The 27,820-nt window shown below is 30.6% G+C and overlaps 1 protein-coding gene across 2 annotated transcripts in view; it reads left to right on the top strand.

The window, feature by feature from the left end:
* Positions 1-2,166: 2,166 nt before the first annotated feature.
* The window catches only part of LOC137929542 (protein obstructor-E-like), a 36,831-nt gene continuing 11,177 nt past the window's right edge, over positions 2,167-27,820 (top strand). Inside the window, exons 1-2 of one of the 2 annotated variants that reach the window (XM_068772547.1) lie at positions 2,167-2,283; positions 16,616-16,670. In XM_068772547.1, coding sequence (XP_068628648.1) covers positions 16,637-16,670 — 34 coding nt within the window. In that variant the 5' untranslated portion in view covers positions 2,167-2,283; positions 16,616-16,636. Of the gene's footprint in view, positions 2,284-12,382; positions 12,420-16,615; positions 16,671-27,820 lie in introns of those variants that run through there. The other variant, XM_068772548.1, reaches the window with a different exon arrangement.

The following is a 27,820-nucleotide window of genomic DNA, read 5'->3' as shown; positions in this document are numbered from 1 at the left end:
AAAGAGTATAAATTCCATTATTTGTTAAATCGTTACCTTAATATTAATTTTTATTTACATTGACGTCTTGGTGTTTTATTTAGCTAAATTCAACCGTAAGAAGTCAAAAATTAAAAATAAATATACGCAAAATATTTGTTTGACTTCCTAAGAATTCTATCTTCTGAGTTGACCGAGCGAAAATGTAAAATACTTTTAGGTAGGCTTATAAGATACATATCAAATAAATAAATATATTTATTTAATTCTTGAATAATAATTCTGTTTACAAATTGTATTTCCGTAATGCGTAAAAAAACAATGTTTGCGTAAATGAATGCGTAAAAATAATTCACTTTGCCGCGACACCAACATTGTGATCAGAATAAAATTTCAACGCAACTTGTTGGACGGGCCGTCACCAGCTGGCCTTGAGTCGGACGTATCTTAATGATGCGCAGTACACCCGGCTACACAAGTTTATAATAAAGAATTTAAAATACTAAAATAAATATGCATATCAGAAAGTAACTACAACATTGCTAGGTATTTTAACATCAAATAACATTAAATACAAACTTGTGTATTACTACTTACATAATCAAAAGGACGAACTTATATGCATAAAGTCATATACCTAATGCAACTGCAAACATAGACTTGTACTTTACTCGTTGCCAAAGTTTAATGTTTATTTTTTATTATTTAATGTTTATTTTTAACTAGGCGTTTATTCAAAAAAATTATTATTAATTATGTTAAAAAAATAAAAAAATCTTCTTTATTAATAAAGTAATAAAATACGCAAATAATCGTACTTTTTATAAAATCAAGTAGTAAGAATTTGCATGTAAGAACTTCTTGGGTTCGATGCATATAAACCGAACAATCTTCCATGCACACTTCCCAGTATAAAACAAGAGAATATATATAGTGACTGATTATAGGTCTAATAATTTTTAAGCTGGAGATGCATAGCTGAATTTTCAGCAAAAAAACTTCAAAGCTATTACATCTATTTCTCATCAACCAGTAAAGTGGTCAAGAAATATGTTACATTAATTTATATTTTTTATTATAATGCTACAAGCCAATAACTTCTAGCAGTACAAAGTCTACAGAGACAGATAGTAAACAATGATTAATTTTAATATCTAGATATTCGAATTTTGAAAACATTTTCTGTAACTATATAATCATTGCGTCATTTATTATTTCTGAAACCACTACTTTTTAGATAAAGTGTAACATATATCAATTGACAGCAAATAAACTATAGATTCACCCTTTTACAGCTTTTCCACCTAAAACTAAGCACCCTGTATACATTCTATTAATACGAACCACAAATATGTGTTATGTAAACCCATCTTCGTTGCATTCATCTCTTACATACATACTAATTATAGTCTATTTCCTTCTCCCTATATCTAGAAGAGTCGCGTTCCAACAGAGAAATGATAAGAAGAAAATGAGTTCCTTGCGTAGCTGTGTTCTTATTAAATACCTTAAAGAGTTAAATATCATTGTTTGATATATACAGGTGATTCGTTTTAAGTGTAGAAGTTTTAAAAGGCTGTATGTAATGCTTATTATTCAGAAAAATGCTTCATCATAAACAAAGAGATCTTTAAACAAATAAAAAATATTAATGTAACATCATTAATATTTTTTATCTATTGGATTACAACAAGCCAATAACTTTAGGAACTGAATCATTATGATATTTATTTTTTCTAAAACTGTTAATTTTTGAGACCAATTGAAAAGAATGAGCGTTCACACTTTTTAAGCTTCTACATCAATAACTTGCCATCCTGTATGTAACAAAAAGGTCAATCTAGAAGAGACATGTGAATCGATTAGAATTTTAATAGAACAAATGAATTTGTAATAAGAAACATTTCCTGCCATTCGGCCTAGAGACGACAATGAAGGATGTCAACAAAAAAGTTTTTAAAAATGCGTCCAATAAAAATGGAAGAGACGCGAAGCTGAGAGGAATTACAATTGTTCATTCAAATACACCGCAAAGTTCAATGCACACCGTAGTCGCTGCACACCTGCTAACTTGCATAGTCACTATGAAAAGGTATATGAACCAAGTACAATAGCACCAACTTAAACAGTTAACATAAGCAAGAACAGAGTGGCAAGTGAGGCTAACATTCACCTGCGCCGGCGACGAGCATCCAGTCTCACTGCGTATACCGCGACAGACACTCCCATAACACAAACGTTGTTTTTTTTTATTCCCCATTACGTTTAAGTGCGTGTTGCCAGCATCTTCTCGGAATTTTAAATGTAAGTTCTTTTTTATTTATTTTCCAGCTACATCTTAAATCTTTACAGCCAGACATTTAAATAAACAACTTTTTAATAAATATTTAAACTAATATAACTCATTATTTTACAGTACATCGAAGTTGATTTACATTAATAATAAATATGGCGGCAAATGACATGATTGGTCATAGGTGTGAAACCTTTTAAAGATGTACAAAAATAGGCAGTCAACTAATGTATACTCTAATTAAAAAATCAATAGTTTTAGGAATAATAATGAACGTAATGATAATATAGTAATAAAAGCATTTTGAAAATTCGAATTGCTACATAATAAAATCAATTTTTATTTGCCATCTGTCCCTGCAGACTATGTATTTCCAGAAGTTATAGGCCAGTCGCATTCCAAAGGATAAATCAAATAAATGTATTAATAAAAGTACTATATGTATTTATAAAAAAATATTTTTTATGTATATGAATTGTATATACTCGTACAATTATCAAAGGATATTTAAAAAAATATATTATTAGCAATTTTATTTTACATTAATTCACTACCAGCTTATGAATCATTCCAATAACATATATTATATATTACAGGATCGTGTTATAACTTCATCGTAATATATTATGTCATGCATTACTGAGCACATAGATAGTGAAAGTCGTATAGTAGTTTCGAAGCCTAGTAACGAAAGATGTCAGACTACAGTTAGAAAATTTTATATCGTCATATAACGGGATTTTATAAAAATAGTTCCATTCATTTAATTTTTTATTGTTACCAAAACGTAATAATAGTCTAGACTATAAATATATAAATGAGACTTAAAATATGTACTTGAATAATTTACACATTGTATATCATCTACATATGGTATGTAAGTAGTGAACAGCGATAAAGGATTCAGACTTGCATTCGTAGGTCACGGGTTCGATGCTTGGGATACAATTTTATATAATTAACACTTTGTGCAACTCAGAACTTACCATAAAGACTTATTATATATTATTGCCACTACTCACAAACCAGCCTCTAGAGTATAGGTACCAGCTCCCTCCGCGTACCATAATATCACACTGCGATCTCCAACACCCCCACCAAACGTGGCGATAATGGTGTATCCCCTACCTTTGGTATACCTTTGGGATGCTTTGCAGTGGGCGTCTATGGGCTAAAACGATGACGGCGTTATTATATGCTATGCATATGTATCTTCATGTAATCAAAACACCTGTTTAAAATTTTTAGGTTCTAAGTTGCCTGGGAGAAAATACTTGACAGCAATTAAGCTCTCCATAGTCTTATTATTTAAGTTCCGATAATATTTAACTGGTATATTATTACATTATATGTGTTAAATTATTGTTTTTAAGCTCACTTATTACAAAAGTCTACAGATTTTATTAAAAATGTTTAAGGAAACTACGTAAACTATTATAAATAAATAAAATTACAGGAAAAAAATTTAATCGTTGATTTCATAATCGCTTCACATATATGTACTAAAAACTAGTTTGAAACCAACGTAAAGGACATAAAACCCGAGAGTTGAGATGACTGCCATAGTAAACGATTATTTTAAGTATTTTTAACTGTTTTCCTCAGAGCTGACCAATATTGGCACACTAAAATTCTTATTTTATCCTCATTTATATATTATGTACAATTTTATAATTCTATATGATTGAATCGAGAATATTAATCGTAAAAAATAATTTATATTGATTGTACACATAAAAGTATAAAAAATGTTTATTGACTGCAGATATAGAAATTACATTAAGTTTAAAAAACGAACATTTTCCTTCTAAATTTAACTATTCAAATTAAAAACGCAGGAAATATAAAACGTGAAAATATCAATCACTAGTTAGTATTAAAACCAACATTGTTCAAATAAAGGAACTCAATACGTTACGTTTGATAACATATTACCTATTTCTAGAATTCAATCGAAGCAACCGTTAGTTTTATTCAAAATGGTCGTTCTAAATTTAAAATTCGTTTTGTATATGTACATTCAATGCATGTGCCCGTGTTTGTACTTAGCACGTAAGAGTGAACGTTTGGCAGGCTATAATAGGCTGTAATTAATTTTCTCGTATCTATAAAGATTTACAATCATGAAATGAATTTAGCGTGCTCCTGTATTAACATGTTAGTAAGGACTTCGCATATAAACTGGCTCGTTTAATTTTTCATTAGAATTTGAAGCAATTGCTCGAATTTTGTTTAATTATGAGAGTAATTTACGCACATAAAATTAATTGTTTGTTGATATGTTTTGAAAAAACTTGTCGAAAAAGACGTACTATCGTCTTAAAAATCTAAAGAAAACAAAGTTAGAACTATTATTTTTATCTGTTGAAAAGAAAAAGGTTTGGCAATGTACATATATATAATATATAAATAAGCTATATAGCGCAGTGAATAGTCAAAGTTGAAGTGGTGGTGGTCAGACCTTATGGACATATCTGTCCGAACTTCTTAAGTGCGTATGGGTCTGATCTGCCCGAAATAAATTAGTTTGCGTTATATCAAATCACCTTAGAAATAGAGTTTAAAATCGCATGCTCTGGATATGCCACAGACCACAGGATCATAAAGAAATATATTTCATTTATCATTTTAAAAAATTCGTTCCCGACACTGTCTGGCGCCATGTAGCGGCAAACGAAGGGTTAAGGGTTCTTGAAGTGGAGACTACGCAAATTAGGATGTCCATCTGTGGATGGTAGACAAACGAACTGTTAAGATCATCTTAAAACAGTGGATGGAGGCCGCTTCCCATCGATCCTTCTGGAAATCTGAATCGTAAATGATGATGATGCCGGTGCCATATCAAAAATTTTCAATTGCATTTAACCATAAAGTCTGATCTATTTCATAAAATAAAAACAAAAAAAAATGTTAATGGTCTCGGAAAATTCGATTTTCGATAAATGTTTTAGTTGGTTGCGTTTACTCATAAAGTTAATATTTAAGTTATTGCTTAACTAATGTTATATAATTTAATTATATGCACCTCAACAGCCACCAATAAGACAATATTAAATTATTTTGCATAATGTTCATAAATAATCTATCTTATCTATCAAATTTTCTTCACAAACCTTGAACTGTTTGGAAATTTGCGCTAAACTTGATACGCAACATGTCAACCAGACTTACACAACTAAAGCAAAACAATAAATTACGGAAAGTCATCATTTGCATTAGATGTTTACATAATTATACTAGGAGCAGGTCTTTCCAACCGATGTGTGCAACAAGAGGTCATAAAACAACATCAAGTAACAATCAAAGGTCTATAATACAAAAAGAAAATTTAAAATATAATGTAATGTTGTAATTAACAGAATATAACCATTTTCAAACATTTTCGTCATTTATTCTCGTTATTCGGTCACAGTAGTAAAATTCTAGCCGTACATTTGTTGTAACTTCTATAAGATTTTATATTAAATGTAACAAACATAAAAGTAAACATTTTGACACATCCAATCAATTAAATAAGTTTGTGGGATTTACCAATTAATCATGAATGAAACGAATGAATGAAACAATGAATGAATGAAACGATTTTTTTTTTGGAACTAGTATCCCATTTATTGATACAGAATCGTTATGTTATTCGAGTACAAAAAACTCTTTGAAAAAATTATTAACTAGGCTACGCAAAGAAGCCAGGAAAGTAGCAATAAAGCCATAGATAAAACTTCATAGGAAATTAAAAAGAATACTAAATATTTATTAAGGTGTAGTAAAATTGAACTCCATTTTTTTTAAGTCAGCACTAAAAGTGAGTTAACATGTGAATCTCGTTTTTCAAGTTTTTCAGCGGGTAAACCAGTTAAACCAATTATAATCAAAAAAAAATCTTACTACGTCTATGACCTTTTAACACAACTGTCAAATTAATATCGTATAATTTTTATATGAAAAGTTTTTTTTCACATTTATTATATTATTTAAAGTATGTTCAAGATCTTCTATCCTGTTATTGTAGCATTCACCAACCTCAATTTAAATTATAAAGGCGAATAACGTTAAAAACTGCAAGGCTTTAAGCTTTTTCTTTTATTAATAATCAGTACACGAAACATTATCTTTGAACTTATATGTTAATGTCATATCTAGATATTTAGATACTGGATCCATGACAACCATTCTACTAAGAATGCCTGAAAGTATAAAATATCGCATTAACAAGTCAATCATTCTTTTATAGCCTCCAATAAATCTCTATAGCGTTAAAGAAGGAAAGAATATAGGGTATATCAAAGAATATCCTCTATATCTTTCCTTATCCTTCATCAAAATTTTATGACGAATAAATCGCCCATCTATATTTATGACAGGCGTTATACAGTGACAAATTATTACAAGCACCATCCTAAGCGGCGATTTTCTTTTCAAAGGCTACCGAACGACAACATTTATTTACTATTGAATGATTATTTATTGAAAGTTTACGTTTTTCTGACTGTAAAGCCTCTAACTACTGTTAATTATTTATCAACTAGTTTTTGATTTAACAAAATAATTCTATTTTCAAAAAACAAAGAAAAAAAAACAAATTATTATTCATTTAAAAAAAAAGGATGGAGGTTTTAACTTTCGTTCCGGTATTTATGTCTTTGTTTATTAACACTTTATTGTACACCAAAATTCTATATAAAAAATAATAAAAGAAAATTTAACAAAATAGCATGGATAATAACTAAAAAAAGGAATAGTTTATATAGAGGTACAAGAGGCGGTCTTATCGTTCGTGGCGATCTCTACCAGACAACCTTTGGATGAAGATAAGATACATCATTGATAGCTCGGTTTAGGGTGTAAATCAAAATATTATTATTTATTATACTACACATTTCAAAGCACAGTACACTTAAACAAATACATACACTATTTTATATCACTTATACATATATTTTACATGCAAAAGATATGACATAAATACGAATAGATACCAAATGCCACACAAAATCCTATTTTACAAGCGAAGAAGGTACACTTTTACCATCTTTTAAATGCTGACAGCGTTTTAACATATCTTATTGCTGCTGGTAATTCATTCCATAACGTTACAGCGACAACAGTGAAAGATTTCTACATAAATATATGTACCTTAGTATAAATATAAAAGCTCAAATTTATTATCAGCACATTAATTTTGTCTATCATAGTTGTTTACTTTCATTACGCATTGATTATTACTATATTATTTATTTTTAATTACATAAGTGTTGCATGATGATTTCTTACTTATTAGTAACTCAACTGCTATCATGTCCGAAATTAAACAAATTCTTCACTGGCTTAACTCTTTGGTCACGTTTGCCTTTTTTTTTGCATACCGAAGAACTAATATTTTGCTTAGAACGTGTACGATACATTATGTAAATTAATCATAAAAACAGATCCATTAAAAATTGTTTTATTATTAGAATCTCCTTAGATGATGAGAGATGTATGAAAAATATGTAAAAAAATCTGTTTACGTTTAATATTGTCATACTCCAATGTACCAAGAAATAATCGATCCATCAGAAATAACGAGGCCTTTACAATTTATATCTGTCTTTTTGCGATCTAAAAATAGTTACAATACGTAATCTGTCATCGAACATTACCAAACGATAACGTAACGTTACGAAAACGTACGATAACTGTACAAACGCCTAATACAATGCCGCATTGATTCCCAATACGTTTACAGCGTTACCTATTTAACCATCAATGGGTTTTGAATTATAATTGTGTCAGTAATGCGCGAATAATTCGGTCAGTTTGCGGTTAATATGCGATTCGCGCCGACTGTGACATAACCAGTTTGGAACTTGAATTCTGATTTAATAACCTACAATATACTAACAGTTACAAAACGAGGTTTGGGTACGGTTTTGTTTCGTTTGCTTTTGTTTCTTAGTATTCGCCTATTTGGGCTTTAATATACCAGTGTTTGTATTTAAATAAATTCAAGAATACGCCTTAAATTCTTAAAATAAACTTTTCAAATAAAAAATATCGATGAAATTTCATATTTCTTTTATAATTTGAGCAGTGGTAGCCCGGCAATTCGTACTAAGACTTGCCATTGTAGTTCGCGGGCTCGCTTACGGGATACAATCTTATATAATTCACAATTCGTGCATTAATCATTAAGGATCATCACTTCTCACAAACAAGTTCCAAGGGGATGTGCAGCAGCGTCCTCTGCGTTACATAATACCACGCTACGATCGTAAACCCGCCTGCCAAGCGTAGCTATTATAGTATATCCTCTAGATATCTTTGCGGCGTGACCTATGCTTTCCTGTAGATGTCTAAAGGCGCAAACGACGACGACCAAATTTAAGAAGTTCATTCAACAAAACCGTGTACAAAAATCTGATTATAGTGTTAAGAATATTTTAAGTGATAGAAAAGCTTGGAAATGATGACTATCATATAAATGATCAGAAAAAAATCCGAGTCGAATGAGTTGGTTGTGGGTTCTACTCAGATCAGGGTGCGTGTGTAATCCTCATAGAAGTTGAAGAAGATCAAATTCGGCTGTTCTGGTATTCTTCTCATGACTTTCACGAGTTTTTATTGTAGATTATCCACTAGAGATAATATTAATAAATGTAGAACAAATTACGTAATTAGCTATAGTCTGGAACTAATTATTATACTATTATTCTCTCTAAAATATTAACAAGCCAACAAAAACGTCTCATAATTATGATTTAATAGCAGGTAAGAATAGCGGAAAAAATAATATCTTTAATTAACGTACCTTATTTTCTTCTAGACTTATAATAAATAGGACAGCGATTTCTGTTGAGAACATACGGATTAATTACTTGTTCTTTGATTTATGTTCGAGTCCGTAATCGATAACTTAGTTGCTTTTGTGTTTGAAAGTTTCTCTTGTTTAATAACTAGTTATTCTCGCGACTTCGTCCACGTTAAAATTTAACAAAAAAAATTAGTCTTTTTATTTTTAATTTGTTAAAAAAATATCTATAGTAAAAGTGGCGTAAGTTAGTCTATATTACATCAGCCATTTCAGAAATTAGCCAGAAGAAACAGACAGACAAAAATAAATATTTTTAAATAAATTCATAGGTCAGCAGGCAGTTATTGGTGGCATAATAATGCCACCAATAACTGCCTGCTGACCTTTTCCATGCAGCAATTCAGTTTCTTTTCTATTTCTGATTACATAGGGCGCAGCATCAAAAAATAACTAAGGTGTTTAATACACTGCATTGCCTTCTTTAGCTTTTACTGTCAGGTTAACATTTCAAGCGAATTGTCCAGTTATGTAAAATGTAAATATTTGTTTACAAATCTGCTTACATAAGCGAAGATTTATTTAAACGGTGTGAAGGTCAAAAACCAATTAAAATTCATCCCCAACAGGGGTTAGCGCTTTCGATGACATAATGCTGATTCGTCTTACACGATCAGATTTACAAGTAGATAGGCCTATTCGAAATACTAAACACGAATACAAATAGCTTGCCAAACGTTGACAAGCGCTCGTGCCGATTAGTGCCGTTTCACCATTAATGATCTATTATTACTCAGCGTCTGTAATTGTTGATTTGAAACGGGTGTTATAACTTTTTTCTTCCTAATTAGTCGTAATCCAAGTAAATGGCTGCAATCAAATCTTAGCAAAGTTAATAAGTTACATTAAGTTTTTTTTTATCTTCGTGTTGTTAACAAAGTTCGAAAAAATATTTACAATTTATTTACAATTTACATTTAAGGAGTACTTTCATTAAGTTGTACTTTCATTAAGTAATTAGTAAACGATTTTGAATTTTGATTTAAACTTAGAATTCACGTTTAATTACATCGTGTGTTTTTACCAAAATTTCTATATTTATTCAAATGCCATATTTATTATTTATCTAATGGTTTCTGTTATAATTTGTAGCACTGGTAACTATTACTTTTATTGAGTCTATACACATTGTTTTTGCATTCATTTATATTACCATAAACAACATCAATATAAAAACAGTTGCTGTATAATATAGTAATAAATTATGACAAGGTACCTGCAATTCTGCTTAAAAAGGTGCACAATGAAAACATAAATAAAACTCTTCTCCAAATTCAATGGACACATAATAAAATTGCATTTTATTGACACCACAACGAGGCAATGTAGTTGACGGCTTATGAAATGCGTTGCAGGAATGCGACAAGAATTATTTTTTTGTATATTATTCATGTATAATAATATTTATAATAATATTTGTCGAAATAGTGATGGATGCGTAAAGTCTATGGGGGGAGACATGTGCAATGCAATGCTAGATAAAAGTAGCTGACATAGTAATGTTGTATGAGCCCTCAAAACCGCCGGAGCCTTCTCTTTCTGAAGTGGATATCACGGATTGACAACCGCTGCGTATGATATTCGCCCACAAGGTCCACCTTAGATACGACCTTTTTAGGATCGCTGGATGTATTACGCATCCAACCGATCATGTTGGGAATCCATGAGGAAGTTAGTCTTCAACAGTTGTCGACCAATTACTTTTATAATAATAGTTACGCAGTGAGTTGACATTGAAACAGTTCTACATCGTGCAAGAACAATTATGTCAAAATTGATTTGAATTCATAATTAATACATATCAACTCACGGCTTATTAGCATAAATACGCAATACTCTATTTTCTTTCGCATTCAACAGTGGTTTGCATGGCATTGGCAGTGGTTAATCACAAATGAATTTAAAAGTTTTTTTTTTCGTACAATTGGCTAAAAGTAGATATAGTAATAGTTTTGAATACTTATGAATGTTTAATAAAGAGGTGTTATTTATTTTAAAATCCGACGTTATAAATTTTTAAATGTTTTTGTTTTTGTTGTTTTAAAAAGGTTGCTTATGGCAATATCAGAGTGGAAATAATATTAGAAACTTACAGATTTATGGTCATACTAATAAAATAAAATAAAATTCATTCACAATTACAAAAGTACGTGATATAGTGTTATTTAATTATATGAAATTAGCCAGTACTTATACTATTAGTAGATTTCGTCTTGACGTTGATTTATGGCACAGTCCGTATATAGTATTTAATTAAACCAACTTTTTTAAGGGAATGCTTTTACATTGGTTTATATCTATCTGAAGACAAATTCTATCAGAGTTTTATGACACATATAACCAAGTCACATACAGGGTAACCAATTATGATTATAGGTGGCTCATTTGTTGTCATTTAATACATAATGCACTCAAACTAAAGATCAGTGGTTTCAGAGATTTTTAGAATTATTACATATTAAAATTAATAATTGTTTACTTTCACTACCTGCGCAGCCAGAAGTTATTGGGCCTGTCGTAATGCAAAGGAAAAATAAATTAACGTAACATATTTCACAGTGATCACTTTATAAAGGGTTATTATACATAGGTGTAAAATCTCTAAGGATTTTACTGACAAACTAGCTATGCATTTACCTCTTTAATTGTTTTACACCTATAAATTATCCTCCTGTGTAGTAAAACATTAAAAAAAAATTTTTTAAACGTAAATTTCTACATTAGTTTATATCTGATGACGTTATAACTTCACAGCAAAGTTGTATCAATATTTGACAAGATCTAAATTGATGTAATATTTAAAAAGATTATCATTATCACGCGTGGACTGTTACAACATGTAAATATTAGAAGTACGCAAGAAGAATCTTGTCGCGATTTTTATTATAGTCATGAAAATTAAAAAAAATGTCGAGAGGTACCAAGATTTAATAACAGTATTGGTTTCATAATCTCTATTTTATTATAAAACGCATTTAAATCGTATCTTGAACTTTCCCACTCGACTAAGTGCATTCATTTAAACACTAAGAACGTGAGATCGCACGATAAAGTTTTTGCATGCAACTGGGAAGTCGATGCGAAATCCGAGATTCACTTCGCTCATTGAGTTTGTATATAACAATTATGTGCACTTCCATCGTTGCGTTTCTCACGCTCGGTCGCATTGCGTCAGCCCGATGTTCAGTGTCCTCGGAAAAAATGATCGTCTGTCGCAAGACGCGAGATTCGCAGCGGTGAAAGCGCATGGCAATTAGCAACTGTGATGCAAGGTGTCTCGATGCGGTCTGCCCTCGAATGGTAAGCTGTTAGGCCTATAAACGTTTACCAACATCAACCCTTTTTCTCTAATTGAATATGCGATAGCCTGTTCCCGGCGCTTAAAGTCGAACGCGGAGCAGAAATTCCATATTAATCTTCATTAATAGACGTGAATAATAATATAGCATAAAGTTCTACTATGATTAAATTGTAAATAATCTACTATTAATTAATGTGTTTTCGTGATTATAAATAATAAAAGTCTAAAACATACGTATAGAAATTATACTAATTTTTAGTGAATTGACGCCGCGATACTTTTTTTTCCTGCGTTTCAAGTACCGTGTTGTATATAAAAATTAATCCCTATTCTCCTTGATCACATAACGGCCAACGATTTCATTTATATTATTAAATAAAATATAAAACTGGGTCAAATCTTGAAGAAATTCATGTCAAAAATGAAATAGCTATTGAGACAACGCGTTTGATAGTTCACTGTGAACTTCGCGCGTTTAGTTCACATGCTTCAATTTTATATTGTCTAACAGCTGTATTGGCCAACATACAAATATCACAAAATTAATTTAATTGCTGGCAAATACTTCTGGCAATATAAAATACATGGTTTCAAGTAAAAATTACTTTAATTCTTAGCCCTTGATAACCTAGAGTTTCAATTTTGATACCAATCTTTTAAACCGAATGTTCACATTACTATTAGTTTTTTTATAGGTTGGCTGTACGTATTTTACTGTTGTATAATATTCTTTTCAACGAGATTTAAAAAAACCTATTTTTTCCTTCATCTAGACCCTCAAGCAAACACTAAAAAAATCACTTTTGTAAATCTGGCTACTAAGGGTAATATTACTAAAATCTATTTACGAAGACCTTTAGGTTTTTAAGATACGTAGTAACCGCATATCCACACAGGTCCGGTTTAGCGGATTACGAACCTTAATTCTTTTCTATGGTGGGGTTAAACAAGCAAAAGATCTGTAAAACGAATGGTATACGTACTTTATTTTTTTTAGTATGTAAAGGACGCTTAAATAAAAATTAGTTAAGTGTGGGTGCCGCTTCTGTCAAAATAATACCTTCAGTGATATTCACATGTAACTCCATTCTGGGTTCGAAACACGATTCCGACGTGACGACGATAAAACTGTAAGCATAGAAATCAATTCGCATCTAACAAAGAATAGATCGTCAGTGGTAATTACCCAGGCAATAATAAATCTGAGTTCGACTCTCTCGAGCGCATTTGAGTTTTAATGATGTACAAATATTCGTATTCCTTCCTTCTTGATGTCACGGCCTAGAATGAGGTTCCTAGAGGAGACTAGGAATGCTCCTAGTATGCAGCTGTGTAAAAGATATCTAGGATAAGCGACTTGTCGCCGCTCTGGTCTGGCTTTTCGAGCACACACAATAAGTAAATGCCTATATAGTATAAATAGATCCATATCAAAAGAAAAGCTCATATTAATCTTGTCATAATAATGAGACACAAATTATCCATTAATTATAGAATTTAAAACGAAAATACATTAAATACATTAGCCAATCTCCGATCGCAGTCGTTATATCAAATAATACTTCACTACTAAATAGCACCTACCAAAGCATGTAAAGAAATGACAGTTTCGTGCAAACCGCATTTGTGGTCTTTATGATTTATGACTCTATTATCACAGTCCGCGGGTTATGGAACTCAGTTCAGTCGTTAGAAAGATTGTTCTATTAGCAAGGCAATAGCGATAGCAATCTAATAAACAAAACGTAGTTAATAAGATTCAACTTGTCTATTTCATTTTATATTTTGTTCCATTCGATTAGCATGAACGCAAAAAATATTTACAGCTTCTGAATTTGAGTAGGGTATTGTAAAAAAAACACTAGCGATACAAAGTAGAATTAATTTAAAAAAAATGCTTCTGAATTGTGCCTTGTTTAATTTCATTTTTGAAATTAGAATTACATTTTCGTCGTTATGATTTGGTGTAAACAGATCCGACCAATTTCCGGAGTATCTTATGAAAGGAAGAAATAAATTCGAAAATCTTCGCTTTTTTATATCATGGAGCACATCTTCTCGACGTGCAAAGAAATTAAAAATAACCGATCTGTGAAATGATTATTACAAAATTTCTCAATTGTTTATTGTAGCGGTAGCTCAGCGGATAGAGGACTGTGACTTGCGATCTTAGATCGCGGGTACGAATTCTGGGATACAATCTTATATAATTCACACTTTGTGAATTATTTAAACAGGATTTCCACTGCTCAAAATTAGTACCAGACGATGGGCAGCAGCGTCCTCTGAGTACCATAATACCATACTGCGATTGCCAATTCTCCTGTTAAGAAGGGCGATTAAGGTATATCCCCAAATAGACACCTTTAGGGATTGATTTATATCTTGGTGCCTATCGGCTGGAGAAAAAAAAAAGAAAAACAAAATGCTTTGAATCTTTTACACCTATATCTAGTCAAAAAATTTCATATTTTGGGATACGTTACATCTATTTTTTTAAATTCTTCGGGTAATACAAAGCCTTTATGGACAGATAGTAAACAGTAATTTATTTTAATATGCAGGGAATCGAATTTTCAAAACTCTTTTTTACTATATCATCATAACGGTATTTATTATTCCTGAAACTGTTAGTTTTTAAAAGGATGTACCATACATTAATTTTCATTAAACCCTTTAAAGCTTTAAAACCTGTTATCAATCACTCTATTAAATTAAACAGAAGAACATTGAAATTATGATTATGTACATCTAGTTTACGTCTACCTATCTTAATTTAAAATGAGCGGGCTTCATGAGCACCGTCATGCGCTATTCTTAAAAAAAAAGAAGATATTTCTCACTGGTTTGAATCGTAATGTGGCAGGGACTCACCTGTCGGGCCTTTTGTGAATGCCAGGAATGATTAATGTCGAACGTTTCAACTGAAACTGCGGTCCATTGTATAGTTTAAAGAGTTCCAACGTAAAATGAGCGCTATTCGAGATTTATTACACTGCTTTTTATATCGAAAAAGGAGAATTAATACTCCTATTATATGTTTGAAATTACCCAATCTAACGTGCGTTCCCAATCCAAAACCTTTTAACTTCATGCATTCAGAATACACATCTTGTATTGAAGTGTTCTGGAACTTTCGAAAGTTTCTACGACGTAATATCACTAAACATATCGAAAACATATTATTTTTTAAATAAATAAACACGAGTCCTAATTCAGAATATGTTCTAACTGTAGATGTAACATTGCCTAATAAATCATATTATTTAAAATGTCAACATTGAAGAACTCATCACTACGGGGTTTTTAAAAGCCATTCCATTCAGTTAATAAAATATGTAATATGTTCTACACTGTAAATATAGTTAACATTTTTATTATTTATACCGCTGTAACACGAACTGCCTTCCTTGGAGCAGGATTGACATTTATGACATACGACATATTTATTTATATATTAAGGACTCAAACATACACATACTTTATATGAATACATAATCGGTATATTCTCAACGTAACTCTAAATACAGATAAACACAACTTAGTGAAATTTTTTTCTTCTTTATTTAAGTTCGCGATCTTCACTCCAAGACTTTCATCTCCCATCTGCCGTCAACTACATGACGAATGCGATCGGCATATTATATTGCATTATCATTTCAGCCGCAGGACGTCCACAGCTGGACATAGGCCTCCTCGAGATATTTCCAATAAAACCATGACATACATGTCCAACTTATAGACGAATGTCTTACATTGAGCTTCCCGTGGTATCCGTTCTAGAAATTTAAGACATCAACGGACATCTGTTGTCATCTCTCTATTCTATGTGATCTGCCACTGCCAGTTCAACTTGCTAATCCGCTAGGTTCTGTTATCTTCTTTCATCTACAGATCTCCTTATTTCTGTTTTGATCTCTTACGAAACCTCGTACATATGGCCCTCCGTCGCTGACTGAGTGACTTTTAGTTTGCCAATGAAGCTCAGAGTTAGAGATCACGTTTCCATGTTACATGTCATCACTGGAAACACACATTGATCGAAGATTGCGGCTCAGTCGCAGTGTATAAATATGTCTAAAATATAGTAACATAGTTAACGATGCACGTAACTATAATTGATGATCCTATTATATTAAGATATGTAAGAAGGTTGAATTAAACAAAAGGCTTATATCTATTTTTATTGTTGCAGTAATCTAGATCCAACCACACAATGGCACGCGGACGGTCATGGCCGTACGTTATGGGTGAGTACAGTATTTTTCTTGCGACTTAATTAATGACAGTTATTTTTTTAAAATAAAATATAGTCTTACAACGTCTATTGGGGCCAGAAAATGGCTAAATTATTTTACTAAATAATATATTATAACTTGAAGATTATAAAACCGGTTATTGCCCAATTAACCGTAGTTATTTTGTTCTTCTTATGGTAAAAAGGAATTACAAGAGTTTTGTTAAACGCTATTAGTTACACCTCTTAACTGTCTACGTAAAGGTAAATCCCCGTAACTTTTCTTCTAACAGATACAAAATTACGATTAAAACTTTGTGTTTACTGACGACTTGGTTTCTAAAAGTTTTTCTCATATTCCATATATGTATAAAATTTTATACTCATGATTTATATTTAATGCCATCATTGAAATTTAATATGTGCAAATTTAATTTTACACATAATGCCGACACACCAAAAAATTGATATATGTAAATGAACGACGCAAGCAAAGCGGTCGCACATTGTCGCAAATATTTTAACAGGTAATTGCAAAACACTTAAATATTCTCGAAGAGACGCAGCTATATATACATTGTTACTCTCAAACAATGGCGAAGTATGAGGGTCTTATTTTCGTATCGACCTTGCGCACAGACGGGTGAATGCCTAATTAACTTCTGATTGTACGTAGTTACAGACCGCACATTCAATTAACTTTGCATATTAACAACTTGGCAAGTTCCACTCTTGTCCACATTACTAGAATTTTAAACCAGTCTTAGTCTTGTACGAACAAGAATAAAGATGAGAGGAAAATTTTACTGTCCTAAAGCCAATTTTAATTATTATTTTGATCATAGACTTACCATGGACACAGTTCATAAGCTTTAAACAAAACCAAATTGAACTATCTACGATTGACTCTTTACATTGTGTATATAAAAATAAAACTAAAGCCTTTTAGTATTCTTGCCACTGGATAGTGATTGGAGACGCAAGCGATAATCGACCTTATTGCGTTCGTGACCGCTTCCAATAATTCCTCCATTTCTATAATGAAATAGAAGTGGCTTAGGGCGTAGTATGCGTATGTCTAGCGGTTAAGACGCAATCAGGGTAAAGGCCAAGTGGATATAATTACTGTAAATGATAATCATCGGAAACGATAACCCAGTAGTTATAGACGGTACCTTACGATCGCAATTCTATGATTCGATTCCAAATAAGCGCACCACTATGATTATAAATGATATATCAAAACGCGAAGTAAAATTCCGACAGTACATGTTAAAGCTGTTTACGTTTTCTAATAATAAAACAAAATTTTCTGGTTATTAAGCTTGCGCATTTTCTTCTTAATAAGTATTATTATTTTACGTGATAATACAACTTATATCATTGATCCGACTACTGTAAGAACGAGATTACAAAAAAACTTAATTTGACTTTTTTTCAAATCAAATCGACTTATATTTAAGGGAGGCATCATTTTGGCATAGGCTAAAGAAGACTTGATGTCCAAGAGTAATCGCTCTTTTCAGATCAGGGTGCGTTAAGAACTATGGTTGCTTTATTTTAAGATAATTCTAGTTTATATCAAATGAGGCCCCGTTGGTATTGATAAGAGAAGACACTAAACGTCCAAGAGTGATCGCTGTTAATGTTCATTCGTTTACCATGGGTTTTTGTTGTGGGTTATCCTCAGATCAGGGCTCGTTAAGAGCTCTTGTTGCTTTATTTTAAATTTAATTTGTATAAAATGAGGCCCTTGGGCCTTGTCTATTTTCACTCGTTGACCATGAGAATGATCTCTAGATTACTAAGAATGATCTATTGTGGGTAATATTTGAATACATAAATAGTTTGTGTAAAAAGCGTCATAATAAGAAAAATTGATAGACCACAAAATATAGTCTTATATGTTTTTATATCCTATATTATACTACTCGGTTTTTGCATTAAAATGGGTAAAATAGATAGGAACTTTCCATCATAAGATATATTTGAATTCTTTCATATTTAATTTACTTGCAATAGGTACATTATCATTTCACAAAATATAAAATTAAGTAAGTAAAACTATTAAAAAGTAATAGTAATAAATTATGCTAGCTTACATTGATGACTATATTGAACATTCATTTTCTTCATCGTTTATTAAAAACGTGCTAGAATAATCTAGAAGCAAACCAAAATTAGTCCGCAGGGATCGATAATTAGGTTGAACGGGTCGTACAGATTGAACCATTTCACGAACCGTTGGTTATATTAACGTGCTACGTGGGATTACTGTATCGATGTTTAAATAACTGTGAAAATTAGGGCGTGACATTCAAAACCGTTCCTTCAATTTGTTGAACGCCAACGTCGTATACAAAAAATACAGGGTGATTGGTATCTTTAATCAATCAAAGCTTGAAAGGTAAATGTATGTTACATTTTTCAGCAAAAATATTTAAAGCTTGTGACATATTAATAACTTCTGATAGCACAAAGTCATGCACTTAGATAGCAAACAAGAATTGCTTTTGATATGAATTAGTTATATTTAAAAAATACTTTTCTTAATATGTTATACATAATTTTTTACTTTTTAATTATTGATTTTTGATAGGGTGTACCATAACAAAAAATGTGCAATACAGTCCACCAATCATCCTGTTTATTCCATTTTCAAATTTACCTATTACTTGGTCACCACGATCACGCGATTTAAAACCCATTGATTATTTTTATGACAATTTATTTATAGTCTGTGAAGGGGCGATCGAATCGAATGCCACATTAAATTTAAATTCCATGACGTAAATAAAAAAATAGAACCGGTATTTCGCCAAAATTTAATAAAAAAAATTATTTTAAATTAGGAATTCCGGGTGATCATCATAATCATTTCTGCGGTGAAATATCCACTGCCGTATAAAGGTTTCCCTAACAGATAAGATGTTGTCATTAATATGTGCCCAACCCTTTTCTTACGAATACTTTAATAATTTTTATACTATAACACGTTATTATCTTTACAATTTTTTATTTATTTTATTGATTATATATTACATAAGTATTCAATTTAATACATTTTTGAAAAATAAAGATCTTATTTTAAAAACCCAAAATAAATAAAAAATTTATAATTATTATTTTTAAATAAAAAGTTGTTTAGTATTGTTTAATAATTTTTATCAGCAAAAAAAAACTGTAAAATATGCTTATAATATAGATCTACGTTGAAAATTACCACATCTGAAGTATAACTAATTTTTTTTTAAACATCGCAAACAATTTTGAATTTAAAAAGTTCGCAGAAGTTTAGTTAAAAGTATATCAAATATATTTATAGTATGGGATGTATATAGGATTTATTAAAAATATTACTTTGCAAACTTTGCATTATATTCTTATAGATATGGAAGTAAATGCATTATTTACTTTCACACAAGCGACTGATTTCCCGGATGTAAGTAGTGTAAATACATTTCCGTCTATTTATGTTCGCCGAGTTATTACTAACAGAAGAAATGTAAAAGAAACACTTTCTACCGCTTATGTTTCCCTTGTCAACATAATTTTCTTAATGCCTATAATAAACGTTTGCTTTCATTTCACTGGATATCTAAATTACTGTTATTAATTTTCTGACAGATTTCATGAAAATAAGGTTGTGTTTTAATTTACTTCTATGTACTTCTAGACTTCGTTTTCTTATACAGGATAATTGCCTATAGTTGTAAAAGTTTTAAAAGATTTACCCATGTGTAGTGCTACCATTTAATGTATGGTACAAAATGTATATATTTGCTGTGGAACCTTTATATCTATTTCTAACTGTGACCATATAGGAAACAATAATGGCGCAATAAACAAGAGAGAGAAGAGAATGTACAATCACTCATAGACGTAAAATTTTATCAGCGAAAATAACTAAGGTAAATTTTATTTTTTGGAGCAGCGAAGAATATATTTTTTTCATTACCGCATTGGTGCGAATATTTTTATTAAATTAAAAAGATAAACAAGAATCAATTCATTTTAGATTTTCATTTTTATGGGGTAATTTATAAAAATCTTCAGTCTTTTTTATATATGTATGACAAACTAATTGTCTTATGACTTAAAAATGGTATTTATTTTTCAACTGCCTAAAAATATATAGAAATTAATTATTTATATTTTTTCAACGTAAACCACCGGGCAACACCGAGAACGTGGAATACATGAAAATAATATTGACACGTAGCGATATAGAATTTTGTGATACGGACTTCTTATGAATAATTCAATGAGGAAATGCAGTAAGGTTTCTCAGTATGGCGTCGGCTGAATTATACTCTGAATAATGTCCATTTTCATTTATAATACAATATTAAAATACAGTCGTATTATTTTATATTACGAAATGATAATGAAATTATATATTTTATTTATACATAAAAGTATTTAACCTTTCGATATGAGTAAAAAACTTCTTTTTAATTTATGCATAAGATATGGTTTAAATTATTTTACTTTCATACAAATAAAATTTGTAAAAGAAATCAATGAACGAAAACAAAAAATACGCGATATTATGCTGCATAAATCAGGGGTAGTAAAGCTACTAGATTGTTCAAAGCCATTTTTCAAAATTTGTAATTTTTACGAGAGAAAGAACATATAAATAAAAGTACACATTATTAACATTGTAAAAAAATTAAAATAAATGTTAATTTTGCTTCCATTGATAATAGTTTTAAAATTTAGTAAATAGCTACATACATGTTACTTGCATTGACAAAACTGTAAACCTTTCATATGCTTGTTAGTTTTAAAATTGATCGATGCTTGAATATCACAGAACGATTTTTTAAATATAACAATAAAATTTTTAAATTGAAAGATTCAGTGAGCCGCATGTGGCTCGCGAATCGCATGTTGGCAACCAAATATATACACAAAATTTTGTATTTAAATTATATTAGTATATGTTTTGTCTGGAAATATCTACTTTATACGCAGAATCACCCACATAGATTCGTTCCCTTATAAAATAGATTTTTCCAATTGCAAATAACGGTTCTGACAAATCTGCAATAGCGTGGGCGTCCCCACCGTCTGTGAGAAATGCCAATAAAAATTCCAATAAAAATTATTTAGTTTTCTACAATTCCCTTTGACTGCGTTAAAAGGAATATGATTCTTAAATGCATATTGTTGTTAATTGTTCTACATCTACAATAAAAACATCATCATAAAATCTTGTAGTTTAGTCGTATCTTGTATATTGTCACTTGTTTTCAAATGCTTTTTAATAACTAAAGATAATAAGACGTTTGCAATAGGATAGACTTTTTATTTAGTTTTTTTTTTAATTATAACAACGTAATGCATTTAAAAGTTAAGAAACAATAAGAACTTTTTTTGTAAATAGGTCCGGAAACCGCATGTAAAGGTGTTAAATGTAAATCTAAAAACACTGTTAGACAAAAAAATATATACCGCGATGTTTTGGTGGTAGACTTTTTTGAATTTAAATACCTTTCCTTGCCTGTAAGATGGAACGTTTTAAAATACTTAGATAATACGCTATAGTCTAGTTTAAATACAAAACTCAACAACTACTCAGTTTAAATACAATACAAAAATAATGGGTGAATGTATATCTATTTTGCGATCATTCTATGTATGGTATACCCTATCCAAAAATCAATGGTTTTATAAATAACAGATAGCTTATTGATTTTAAATTCGAATTTTGAATTTGGATCTCTACATATTAAAATTAATTATGGTTTACTGTCAGAAGTCATTGACCTGTAGTATTCCAATAGAAAAAATAAATTAATGTAATCTATTCCACAGCGATCAATTTATGTAGGATAATTAAAAATAGATATAAAAGTTTTAAAGCTTTTCTCTGACAAATGAGTTATACATTCACCCCTTTGAAGCTTTTATGCTTATAATGAATCACCTTATATATAAACATAGCGTTGATTAGGATGAGAACTCTATATTGGTCTAGGTTTTTTTTTTATTATTACAGATATTAACTATGTGTACCATTGATTTGTAAAGCGATCGCCCTTTGTCTCTTTATGATATAAAAAACGTTTACACGCAAAAACAATCTCATTTTCAATATTCTTGACCTTCGATACTGGTTTTAGTAAAAATTATAATTAAAATTCCATTAAAACGAAGATAGCGTGAGGCGCGCGTCGGAATGTCACGGTCACTGGCAGAAATCAGCTTGACACTGCCATAAAATATACACTGGCGTTCATTTTTAACTTTTTACGATGAAAAAAGAAAACGTTCAGTTGCTATTTCGAGTTCTTTCCTTTTTTAAATTTATTTTGAAAAGTTGGAACGAATGTAAGATCGCATTTGGACGTTTCTTTCTTAGTACTCTCATCCTAAAATATGGCTCCTGATTATATTTCATTTCAGTACGTGAAAGTTAAATCAATTTCATTATTTCAAAATCAATTATTACGGAATATAATTATATAATCATATAATCATTATTTTATACGTATATTTAATAATATTTTATACGTGTTGTTAAGATATTTTGTGTGCATATAAATATGTTAATGTCGATAAAGATCATTGAGTTTATGAATGTGAACATCGCGTTAAGATAATACATCGATTAATTTACCGATAAAATTAAAAATTAAAATAATGATGAAACAACGATTTCGGGTTTGGTTACGGATTTTGTAATTTAAAATCTTCGTATACGTTCATCGCCATTTTGAGAGATTATTTTATATCATTAAATATATTTATATGGAAGGCTTATTAAGAACTAATTACATGTCTGCACTTAGAGTATTATATTATAATTAGACATATATGAGGCTAGAAATATTGCCATTGTCAATTACCTTCTCATCTAATAAACGGTGGCCAAAAACGAATGTAGGTCATGTTGCTTACAGAGGCTTATAGTGTTATTGCTCGCTAGTTATTTCATGTATTACCGACTTATATTTAATATGTGAATAAGCCATTACGCTTTAAATATATATATTTAGTATGATTAATAAGCGTAACTAGCAATCGTTTCTGTATCCATAAATATATAAATAAACCGAATAAAATTTTTCATCGAACCGATCTTAATTTATGGAAACGAGTAGCAAACCGACTCGCAGAATCGATTAAGTCAAATATCTGCTCGCCCCATCTCGTTTGGCCGGATTGCGTATGTGCGGAATGACATACGCAATAACATTTTACGAAAGCTCTTTACTGCAAGCTACAATTCTTTTTAAACCCGATTACGGTCAATCTATTTACTTTAGTTAGTAAATTATCAATATTAGAGGGAAAATCTATATGAAATAATTTTTATTAACCTTTATTTTACAGATTAAATTTTATATGTAAAACTTGAAATAGTTAAAATGGATTTTAAGTATTTTGATTTTGATGGATAATTTTTTATACCCGTCGTTAATTACGAATTATATGTAATGAATACACCACGTTTACAACACACGAACTTAACCAAAAACTCGAAATTTATCATCGTCATCACTTCAGCCGTTAGAGGTCCATTGCTGGACATGCATCTTTCCCAGAGATCTTTAATAAGACCAATTAGAAGCAGCGTGTTGCAGCGTGCAGTATCCTCCGTCGAATTAAACAAAGTTATCTTTCCTTTTTGTTGGTGAACATTCCACGCTGCGCATGAGTTTGTGGTCTCAACTCTACAACCTTAAGGTACCAGCGGCCATCTCTTCTGAGTGTTATTTAGCCTGCCCGCTTTCACTTTAACTTGTCTATTCATTGAGCTAATTAAGTTACTTTTGTTCGAACCTTCTCATTCTTGATTTAATATCGTATACGAATCCAAAACATAACTCGGAACGACTGAGAGATCACGGTTCTTAGATTTTAAACGGAAAATATATACTTAGCGTGAAATGAATGAGGTTAGCTCTCTGTTTACAACGTACATATTCGGTAACACCTAAAGCATATAGACATGAATACATACCCAAACATTGTTATGTTAAATTAATTTTGTAAAGGTAATTTCGTTTTCCAATTATCTCGACCCATGCCTATTTTATTTACATTGTTTATACGCAAACCTCGTTACGAGAACGCTTGCAAAAAATACCAGGAATTTATGACTGTATTGTACATACGCATAAGAAACCTGATTTTGACAAATAACCAATCAATCCTAGTAGTCGAAACATCAAAGCTTAATGTAATCATGCAGATGATTACTTAAAACGCCATCAAATTACCAATCATTTGCAATTTATTTACTTAAGTGTTCCAATTACCATCGCCCACTTAGACGTAAGCGGTGACCTTTCACGAAATGTCAGTGCATTCCATACCTCCCTATCAATTTGGCGGCCATTTTGAATTTTCCGAAGGCTCATACTGATTATTTTTATCCGATCCCCATCGGGAACTGATTTAAGTAATTAATATTGGGTTATACGTTTTTCAAAATACTTCCATATAAATTAAAAATTCTTAATAATATTTTTCTAAAAATCGTAATTTGAAGAGTAGGCTTAATGTGGAAAGCGCTCTTGTATCGAATAAATCCCGTGAGGCTAATTGGCGAGTGAGACTACAAACAACTCCGGCTTTAGCGTGGGTAGAGACACCGAAAATAGGTTTTTTTCATGCAATTATCTATTGAACACTCATTCTAGTCTGGCTCCATAATTACTTACCGATAATAACTGTATGAATATGCGTAATTTTCTAATTCAGTATGGTTTTGTTGATATTTCTCAAATAAACTATATGGATATAATTATCACGTTTAAATTTGACATATCACATAACTTTGAGACTTGAAAACTAAATCCTACTGGACTCTCCTAGAAATATTTGTATCAACCATTTAAATTATTAACTATTGGATCTCTAGTACTTTTTTCTGAGATATTTCTGTAACTAAAAACTATAATACTTTTCCGTTTATAAAAATAGTAGTAAGTAACAAAGTACTTTACGTTTAATAAATAAAAATGAAAGAAATATGAAATAATTTTTTTTGATTCTTAACAAAAAACTACAGAAGTTCATCGCTAATTTTAAGGTAAAAAGATATATAACAGTATAACATAAGTAAAATAACATAACAAGAGTACGAAATAGCGAAATAGAGAGCTTTACTGCATAATACATAATTGCAGAAATTCATGACACGTAATAGACAGATATAAATGGGATAGATAAACCACCAATACAAAGTAATAAAGGAAAATGAGAAATTGCTTTATCGGGCTCTCACGCCAAATCCACAATGACGTCCTCAATTTGTACATGAAGTAAATACACAGCCAATGTCAGAAGTCGAACGACCTGCTTATGTAACTCGGAAGCGCTTTCACCTGCCAGCAATGTGATATAACTCGCGCATTGCTCGCCGGCCCGATCACGCGTGCTGCTCTTCTGACAAATGTTTCGTTATGTTTACATTTGTTACATGCATTTACGTAAAATTTAATGTTAAATGAGTTTGTTTTATGTTTCGTAAAGCTGTTTTTCCATTAAGGTAGACTAATAGAGGACGTTCTCTAACGATATTTTTATTCACATTATGTTGCACACATAAATATTAAATAGGATAAATAAATAATTATCTACTGTACAGAATTTGTCTTTGGACGGCATGTACTAGACAACTCATATATATTTTCCTCACTTAATTTTTTTATCTCGTTAAATAGACTAGTAGAGAAAGCTCTCTTACCACCATAAATTTATCGATATTATGTTGTAAAAAAGGTACTAATTAGAAAAAAGAATTACTTTACAGTGTAAGTCTTTGGACGGCATGTACTAGATAAGTTATTTATATTTTCATCGCTTAAATATTCTTTTCTTTTGAGGTAGACTGGTACAGCGTGCTTACTCTCATATACTACATTCATATTGTCTTATAAAACTAGGTATTCAATAATTCGTAACGAAGATAAATTAATATTTATCTACATAACAGTTTATCTTTGGATATCATGAACTAAATACCTCGTCGATATTTTCCTTGCTTGAATATTTGTTTCTATTAAGGTAGACTTGTAGAGAATACTCTGTAACGATTATTTCTTCCATATAATTTTGTACAGATATTAAATAGGATGAATAAATAATTTACTTTACGAAATTTAGCTTTGGATGGCATGTGCTCATATATATTTAAATCGTTAAAATTATTTTTTCTTTTGAGGTAACCTAGGAGAGTATGCTTTCTACCTACTCCATTCAAATTGTCTTGTACAACTAGGTATCTAGATTTTTAAGTTTATCTTTAGATATCATACATTAGATTACTCGTAGATACGTTCCTCACTAAAATGTTTTTATTCTATTAAGGTAGACTCGTATACATGGTAGCATGCTCTCTTGCGATAATTTCATTCATATTACCTGTACAAATAAATGTTAAATGGAATAAATAAAGGTTTATCTACTTTACTATTTTCGTCTATGTTATATCATAAAATTTCACAATATTTCTCATTTTAATACTAAGCTTTTCTTTTAATTTCCTGAAGTTATTTTATTATTTATAGACAAAGTAAGTACACTCGATTACATATTTTAGATTATCGCATTAATTTCATTATTGTAAATTTTGTTACCAGTCACTAATATTATCTTTTTGTCATAACACCCTCTTCACATAGTGAAGAAGAACAGTCAATGAGGGGCAGTGAAAGTCCTCTGTCATTTATTGTCTTGTTCAAAAATCTGTTTAAATTTTATTGTATTATTTTTAGTAAATTAGTGTTTCTGATAAAAGTGTCGACTTGCGCGTGATTTTGTAATTTAGGATAGTATAGACACATACATAAAATAGAGGGAGATAGCTACTTATCGTCTAGCATATATTAATCTTTCCTCATATTATATTAAAGGTTTGAAAACATCGCACATCCATGCTTTAGTACTTGGCTAGCCGCTCCGACTTTTACCATTGCATATAGCAGAGGTGCAGATCCAGAATATACAAATTTAAAATCAACACTTTCACTCAAACCAAGATCATAATTTCGAATAACTAAAGGTTACGGCTTTATGAAGAAAATACTTTTTTTCCATTGTACGAAAACACGGCTATTTTCCAAGTCCAGTTGAAATAGCAGACAGTTAAAATATTTTTCTTTCTTCTTAGACGTAATTGGCCAGTTATCTAATGAGTTGTTT

Source organism: Battus philenor, unplaced genomic scaffold, assembly GCF_028537555.1.
Source record: "Battus philenor isolate CCGP_79_NKW_IND1 unplaced genomic scaffold, ilBatPhil1.0.hap1 SCAF_5, whole genome shotgun sequence".
In the NCBI taxonomy this organism is placed as follows: domain Eukaryota; kingdom Metazoa; phylum Arthropoda; class Insecta; order Lepidoptera; family Papilionidae; genus Battus; species Battus philenor.
The sequence above is the reverse complement of the archived record's forward strand: the minus strand, read 5'-3'. Positions and strand labels throughout refer to the sequence as shown.